General features: G+C 36.7%; 1 protein-coding gene across 1 annotated transcript; it reads left to right on the forward strand.

Moving 5' to 3' along the window:
• The first annotated feature begins 5,015 nt into the window (after positions 1-5,015).
• On the forward strand, positions 5,016-8,785 carry fhl5 (four and a half LIM domains 5). Its single transcript, XM_067454649.1, has 6 exons — positions 5,016-5,056; positions 5,257-5,427; positions 5,628-5,802; positions 5,936-6,105; positions 8,086-8,272; positions 8,385-8,785. Exons 2-6 carry the CDS (start codon positions 5,269-5,271, stop codon positions 8,534-8,536), a joined length of 843 nt encoding a protein of 280 aa, XP_067310750.1. The 5' UTR covers positions 5,016-5,056; positions 5,257-5,268; the 3' UTR covers positions 8,537-8,785.
• The last annotated feature ends 247 nt before the right edge of the window (positions 8,786-9,032 follow it).

The following is a 9,032-nucleotide window of genomic DNA, read 5'->3' on the forward strand; positions in this document are numbered from 1 at the left end:
GACACAGTGGACCAACACCAGCAGATGACATAGCACTCCAAATCATCACTGACTGTGGAAACTTTACACTGGACCTGGATTGTGTGCCTCTCCTCCTTCCTGCACACTCTGAGACCCTGATTTCCAATGAAAATGCTAAATTTACTTTCATCAGAGAACATAACCTTGGACCACATAGCAGTTTTTTTTGTCTTTTGCCTAAGCGAGACGCTTCTGACGCTGTCTAATGTTCAAGAGTAGCTTGACACAAGGAATGTGACAGTTGAAACCCATGTCTTGCATATGTTTGTGCATAGTGGTTCTTGAAGCACTGACTCCAGCTGCAGTCCACTCTTTGTGAATCTCCCCCACCTTTTTGAATGGGTTTTGTATCACTGTCCACTCCAGGGTGCGGTTATCCCTATTGCTTGGACACTTTTTTTTACCACATATTTTCCTTCCCTTGGCCTCTATATTAATGTGCTTGGACACAGAGCTCTGTGAACAGCCAACCTCATTTGCAATGACCTTTTGTGTCTTCCCCTCCTTGTGCAGGGTGTCAATGGTCATTTTTTGGACAACTGTCAAGTCAGCATTCTTCCCCATGTTTGTGTAGCCTACAGAACTAGACTTAGAGACCATTTAAAGGATTTTAAATATTATATTTTCAATGTGGTCTTAGACTAAAACCAACTAAAACTGATTGTTTGTTATTAATTGGAAAAAAAATATTTAATTAAATTAGATACAAATATTAGATAATATAAGAAAATAATTAAATTAGAAAGTTAAAAATGCTCACTTTTGGGTACTTGAACATGTTTCTGTCTGCAGCTCATCATGCCACATCCTCTACTTCAATAAAATGGAAACAATAAATATTTGTGAATTGTCACATCAGAAAAACTAGCAGAATATTTGTTTTTCCTCGCCAACATTTCCTTTTCCTAATCTTTCAAATCACACAATCATGTATAAATATACACACATTTTAATCTCCTTTGTCTAGATTCAGACATATGTGGTGCATGCTGTGGGATGCCTAGCAACCAGAAGTCTGTGCATGTTTGTTTATTCTGAGATGAGCTGCTAACAGCACAGTTGGAAGTTCATCTAGTGGTCGCAACAGCCGTGCTCTGAGCTTAAAACCCCTGGTGACGGGTGTTTATCAATTCAAACATCTAGCAGGTCATGTTGACACCTGGTAAAGAGAATAAAAAGACAGACATAAATGCTTGGGAAAGATAATGAAACTCAAAATACTGCTGTCAAGAGTTACGTAATCGAGGCATGCAGTTTTCCAAACTGTCGTTTTTGGCATCCAGGACACTTCCCTTTTAAAGATACTTTTGCAAAGAAGAATCCTATATGATCTGAATGTTATCACACTGAATAAATCACCAAGCAATGAATGCAGTGTTACTTTTTTATTCATCAGCAGGATTTGAAACAGATGATGTGAGCCAGAAACTGTGCAGAAACTATAGCATTGATCACTACTTTCTCTAATAGGCTAACCTCCATATTTGGATGCATGATGGATTAAGTTCTTTAACCAGTGATTTTCTGAGCTATTTTTGCACCGAGATCATTTCTCTCATCCTCTTGATAAATGATATGACTACAAACTCAGAGAGTAATTAGTTGGATGCAGCTCAAGTGTCAAGTGCAAAATACTGCAAACAAAATGGATCTGTTCATTATGATTCTTTACATGTAATGTATATATTAGATTACTGCAAACTTTCCACAAGCATCACAGCAAAGTAAATAATTATATATATATATATATATATATATATATATATATATATATATATATATATATATACATACATATATATATATATATATATATATATATATATATATATATATATATATATATATATATATATATATATATACATATATACATACATATATATATATATATATATATATATATATATATATATATATATATATATATATATATGTTGAATTGAAAAAAGGCTTGTCTGAAAGTATACAATACGTTGTTATTTTGAAGGTTATATAGGCCTTAAAGGGATACATTATTAAAGGGGTCATGTGATGAAGTTTGTTTCTATCCACCTAAGGTTACCTTTTTTTTTGTTCTGGCAAAACACTTCGTTCTGTTTCAAAATTCATAAAAGTTGTAAAAGCATGTAAGAATCATACATTTCTGTTGGTCAGATTATTTTCTGCAATATTCTTTGCTCTTTGTAGGTTTTCATATGTCATAAGGCTGTTTATGTTGATGGTTCCCCCAAAAATCCTAAAAAAAGAAATCCATCATTTACTCCCCCTCAAGTTGTTCTAAACCTGTATGAGACGATATTTTGAAGAATGTTGGTAACCAGACAGTTGATGGACCCCACTGACTTCCATAGTAGGGGAAAAAATGCAATGAAAGTCAATGGGGTCCATCAACTGTCTGGTTACCAACATTCTTAAAATGTTCTTCTTGTGTTGAGAAAATTATGACAGAAATTTAATTTTTGGGTGAAATATCCCTTTAAACAGCCTTATAAACAAGCTAGCCTACATCATAGTCATATGACTTTACAACTTTATTTAACCCCTTAAATAATTTATCATCCAATCGTGGAACATTATTTACAGCAGATTCTCATAATTAAAATTAATCCAATATCAACATGATCCATTGTGTTGATCACAAGATATTTTTAATGGAGTTACAACACATTAAACTCCACAGGCGCACATGTAGCGAAGTTATTGTCATAAAAATATGGTTAAAAAATTTGCACATGAATGTCATGTTTACGGGGAAGTTTGGAAATAATTTTGATACCCCAATTCCCGAGATGGGTGTGCCATAAACTTTAAACATGGTGGTGAGAAAGGGAGAAGAACTACAGCTGTGATAGCTAGATCAAAACAACTAGATCTTCTTCATTAATGTGCATATTTACATATACCCTTTTAATTATCTCTTAATCTTTTATTCACAGCAAAAATACCCTGAATTTGACCGAAATTACAGAATCGTCTGAAAGTCTGGATAGCATTGTAAATGTTTATATGGTTGTCAGCATGTGACACAACATATCATGTTGGTTTTAATAAAATTTTCCCAATAAATAGGCAAGAATAAACCTGGTGTCCTCCACTATTCCTGTTCATTCAGACAACAAAGCACTTAAAGGTTTAGTTCACCCAAAAATTAAATTTCTTTCATTAATGACTCACCTTAATGTCGTTCCACACCTGTAAGACCTCAGTTCATCCTCTGAACACAGTTTAAGATATTTTAGATTTAGTCAGAGGGTTTTCTGTCCTTTGAATGTAAGTGTATGCCCACTTGCTGTCCCCGTCCAGAGGGTAATGAAAACATCCTCAAAGTAGTCCATATGTGACATCAGTTGGTTAGTTAGACTCTTTTGAAGCGTCTACAATACATTTTGGTCCAAAAATAACAAAAAATACGACTTTATTTAGCATTGTCTTCTCTTCCATGTTCCTCAAGTAAAGAATCAAGCGGTCATGATTCAAGATTCGAATCGCGAGTCAAACTGGCAAACTGCTGAAATCACGTGACACTGGCGATATGAATCACGAATCAATCTGTGGATTCGTGACCGTTTGATTCTTTATTTGAGGCTTGAAAACAAACGCAACTACTTTGAGGATGTTTTCATTACCTTCTGGACGTGGACAGCAAGTGGGCATACACTTACATTCAAAGGAAAGAAAGGCCTCGGACTAAATCTAAAATATCTTAAACTGTGTTCCTTCCGAGGATGAACATTTTATGAAAGAAATGCCATGCCATCGTCCATTATGAACTAACATTAGAGCTCATCGCATTTAAATTTTGACTTGAGAAGGCGTTCATGTCAAAAAAAAATTAACTAGAAAACTAGTACTAGCGATAATTATGATAGCACATAAAGGCAGCAGTTTTAAAAATGTCCATTATAGGAAGCCTCAATGGCTAAATAAAAAGCCTATCTTGGTTCCAAATGCTCTGCCTTTTGATCACTTCATGCTTTCACCACAAAATATGATTCAGAAGCAGCTCACATTTAAGGGAACTTCACCCAAAAAATAATTGTGCTACCGTATATAAAATAAGAACGTTATGTGAAAGTATAATAATAAATAAAGAAAATAATGCCCTTTGACTTTCCTTGCTATAGTTTTTGAGTTACAGGTCTTTACTTTTGTGTATGCCACTCAGAAAAAACAACTGAAATGCCTTCAGGGCTCAAGGGGTTGAAAAAAACTTTGAATACTTAAAAGTTAAAATAGTTGCCACTTGTTAGCAACCTCTTTTTCAAGACAAGATTTTGACCAAAATCCCCATTTAAAAAAACACATTGTTTTTAGGATGATATAACATATACTTCTATACCCACAACTCAAGAACCAAGAGATGACATTTACATTTAAGGCATTTAACAGAAACAGAAACCCCCCACCCCCCACCACCACCACCACTCCCCCGTGTGAAACCTGTTAAGCTGTGGAAATAGCTGCATATTTCTTGTAAACAGTGGTCCAATCGACACAAAGCAATTTTAGTGGTTACGGGGAAGCTTGGCAACCACTGCAACATTTGCTTTCAACTCTCTCTAAGCCTTCAGCAGTTGCTTGAGGGCTCAGATGTGGATGCAGTAAGATATCAGGTATCTGAGGTCAGAGCAATTGCTTATTTCACCGATATGTGAGACAAAGTATTGCAACTATGAAAATGTGTTAAAGATTCTTAAGAAAATGATGCAAAGAAAATGAAAATGATTTCTGTAACTCTTACAGGAATCAAAGAAAAGTACTTGTCCAAAGGTCTCAGAGTCCAATCACTGATTTAAGAGTACACAAAAGGGAATAACGTTTCAGTGGCACCATTCACTTATTATCTTGACCATAAGGCATGAGATGTGATTGGACTCCCATAAAAGGTTCAGAGATAAGCAACTGGATCCATCTCCCCAGGGATTTCAGCTAATAAGAGCAATCGTATTTATAGAGGGTCGTTTTAATGCATCCACTCAATCACTGGTCATCTCACCCTGCAGCCCCTCGGAAGCCCATTGAGTCACTGAAGGTGAGTTTCACTCCCTATTACAAATGGCAGTCTGCTCTTCTGCTATCTTCAGGGTGGTTTAAGATGCTACAGAATGTACCTAGTTTGCAGAGACCATCATTTTAGCGTGTTGCTTCTTCGTATTTTGTGGATGACACCTCTCTGATTGCTTTAGCCTGGTATGTTGTAACATTTTTATGGTTCTGTTTACTGCTTTTAAGACATAAACAACGATGTCTATGGAGCGATTTGACTGCCATTACTGCAAGGACACGTTGCTCGGAAAGAAATACATCCTAAAAGAGGACACCCAATATTGCACAAAATGCTACGAGAATCTGTTTGCTAACTGCTGCGAGGTTTGTTCTTTGCCCATTGGGTGCAACTGTAAGGTAGGCATAAGAAAACCATTACTTCCATCATGATTTACAGTACATTTGAAAATTAAACGAATTGCATTAAACAAATTCCTTTTTAATGCAACTGAATCAAAAGTTTGTGAGTGCAATTAATGAAGACTTAAAACGAGTGACAGAAAGTCAGAACAGATTTGCAAGCTTCTAACCAGACTTTCTCTGCATGCGTAATGAAGGACCTTTCCTACAAGGACCGGCACTGGCATGAAAACTGCTTCAAGTGCGCCAAATGCAGTCGATCATTGGTGGAAAAACCATTTGCTGCTAAAGATGACCTCATGCTTTGCACCGAGTGCTATTCTCATGAGTATTCCTCCAAGTGTAGCACCTGCAAGAAGACTGTCATGCCAGGTAGAACGTTCTGCATCTTTATTTGTTTTGAAAAATACAACTAATCTTTTTATTTAATAATAATATCTTACATATGTAGAATAAAATGTTAAGGATCTCAGTGTATTAAGGTGGCCTTCTGCTCATGTGTTAGGATCACGAAAAATGGAGTACAAAGGGAACAGCTGGCACGAGACGTGCTTTCTGTGTCAACGCTGTCAGCAGCCAATAGGAACCAAGTCTTTCATCCCTAAAGATAACAGTTACTTCTGTGTCCCATGTTTTGAGAAGCAATTCGCCTACCAGTGCTGTGCTTGTAAAAAAGTAAGTCACATAATGCTTGCAAGGAATCAGACATTTAAAAACCAATACTGTTTGTTAATAAAGTTGGATCACCCAAAAACGACGCACCTATACCCTCATGCAGTTCCAAACCAGTAATGCTTTATTTCTAAAGTGGAATTCAAAAAGAAAAGAACATTTTTTGGGGGAAAGAAAAATGCACTTTTCTTTTTTTTTTTATTGCAAATGAGGCTTTTGAGATTCAAAAGCAAGCAAAAGCATCAAAAACATATCCAAATTCTCCCACAAAGCTATCGTTTTGCACCAAAGATGTTATATGGTGCATGAATCGTATGGACTACTGTACTTCCATTATACTTTATAAAGCTTTTGCATATTTTTTCAACCATTAAAACTTTTTTCCTGTTTATTGCAATTGCATGCATGGAAAAGAGCAAGCAGTACATATAAGTTTGGAACAACATGATATTGCATTAACAAACAAAAAAAACTAGATGGAAGTGCTAAGATGTTGTTAAATTTGCATAAAAAACGTATGCACTCCATTAAGGTGGATAACTTTTTTTTATCTGATAAAAAGACGTGCTGGTTGGGTATATTTGACCTCCCAGAGCTCTCACATTATTGCGTTTCCAAACAGGCATTCACCTCCAAACGCAAAATAGCATGACAGCATTTATTGAGCCACACTGTCTTCTCCGATTGCAGCAACTTAGTGTTTTCTAGATATTTTGCACCAATTTCCTAGGAAGTGACATTTTATTCTCATTAACAAATGGGATGAAATGTTTATTCGCAAGTTTTATGTGCCATTCTAATTTTGCACATAAGTTAAATTCGCAGCTTTATATGGAAACATAGTTACTGCCAGAAATTGTTTAGTTTAGTTTAATGGGGTTTTGGTTCAGTTTTCCCTGTTCACATTGCCTGTGTTCCCTGTCATTGTAGTTTGACCTAGTTTCATAGTGTGTGCCAGTTTGTTCCCTTAGTTACTGATTATTGGCATGTCTAATTGAGTTCTCCCGTTACCTCCTGTGTATTTATACCCCTGGTTCTGTTCAGTTCTTTGTTGGCTCTCGTCTGTGTAGAAAGTAGTTTGCATTTATCCTGCGTGTTCCTGTGATTTTTTTGGAGGTTTAATACAGCCTGTTATTTGAATCATCTTCATGAGTGCTATCTGCATTCGTGATAAGTCCGCTCATTTTACGGTTTAATGAATTGGTGGTTAATTTGTATGAATTTCAACAATCTCATTCGTTGTATCTGTTTATTCCCCACAGACATTTAGGGGTGGATCCTCAAGCTTACCTTTTTTCTAGAAATCGTACGTTTTCATCTTAAACTGTGTAAAACAGTGGACATGGTGTCTGTGACGTAACCTGTAGGCTTCTGAAGAGCATTTTTTTATGCCCAAAGTGGGTGGAGATTGCCGTCGTCATCTTGGCAGCGCTTCAACGTGTGTCACTCCCAGATAACTGAAAATGAGCAAAGAGGCGGTACATGGGTGGAGCTGAGGTGTCTGGTGCTGAAACCACGCCCACCTAGCTGGACCATAGTGACAATCCACCCGTCACTCAAGTGGCCACACCCTTAATTATGCAGAACTTCAAGGCTTAAAATAATTTAAAGTTATAGAGTTATAAAAACATTCACCCCCTCACAGTTGCCATGAAGGGCAAAATTAGCTTTATAGACCAACACCATTTTTTTGTACAAGGCTATACATTTTTTCTATCCTGTTGTAAAATTCACTCCCTTTGGAGACTATCACTATAGCGGCAAGTCGATAAATTGTGGTTTTAGTCGCTTCTGTGTTGGATTCTAGAGAGAGACCGTAAGGTTACCGCTTGGTTTTCATATGAAACAGATTGTTCAAATTCATATCAAATCACCACCTTAAAATAGATGTGTTTATTTTTTTAAGTGAACTGTTCCTTTAAATGTGCAATATTGTCCTACATTTATTGTACTATACTGAGATCCACACTTTCAATTTTGCAGGCCATTACAACTGGCGGTGTCACTTATAACGATAAGCCCTGGCACCGCGAGTGTTTCACTTGCATTGGATGCAAGAGACAACTGGCAGGCCAGCGCTTTACCTCGAGAGAAAACTACCCATACTGCCTGGATTGCTTCAGCAATCTGTACGCCAAGAAATGCGTGGGCTGCACTAAGCCAATCACTAGTATGTTTTCATTATTTACATTTGGCAGCTATTTTTATACGCCTCTAAATTAAAATGAAAAATTTCATCAGCATCATACTCGACTATAAAACAAATATGTGTGTGTGTCCAGGCTTGGCAGGTGCTAAGTATATCTCGTTTGAAGAAAGGCAGTGGCACAGTGAGTGTTTCACGTGTATGCAGTGCTCTGTGTCTCTGGTGGGCCGTGGATTCCTTACCCAGAGGGATGACATCCTGTGCACTGACTGTGGAAGGGAGAAGTGAGCACATCTGACTGGGTCAGACGACCACAACAACAGCACTGTCATCCAACAGTTGCGGGAAAGCTATTGAGGGGAAAATAGATTCAGATTTGGATTTCTGCTCACATACATGGCATGATGAATAAACATGAACAATGAATAGATTAATTATCTGTGTCGCCTGCTGATTAGGATGCTTAATGTTTTGTTTAATATGTTTACAATTATTAAAATTTGGAAACAGTTGTCCTCATGAACCATGTAATAGCTTACTGAAAATGTTTGAAAAGTTCAAAAGTTCAAGCACACACAAAGTGTGCTTTTACTCAATAAACTTATGTTTTCCTCTTTTCTGCCTGTTTTTTAAAGTCTAAAGAAACTTGAACATACTACCACTACAATGCATACATTAATACAGTAATTAAAACACAATGAGGTGAAAGGTGGGATTCTCAGAGTTTGCTTATAGTGGGCAAGCATAGCTAAACTTATATGTCTCTAGGAACAAGTCATTGATA

The sequence above is a fragment of the Pseudorasbora parva genome, chromosome 10, assembly GCF_024679245.1.
Source record: "Pseudorasbora parva isolate DD20220531a chromosome 10, ASM2467924v1, whole genome shotgun sequence".
In the NCBI taxonomy this organism is placed as follows: Eukaryota; Metazoa; Chordata; class Actinopteri; order Cypriniformes; family Gobionidae; genus Pseudorasbora; species Pseudorasbora parva.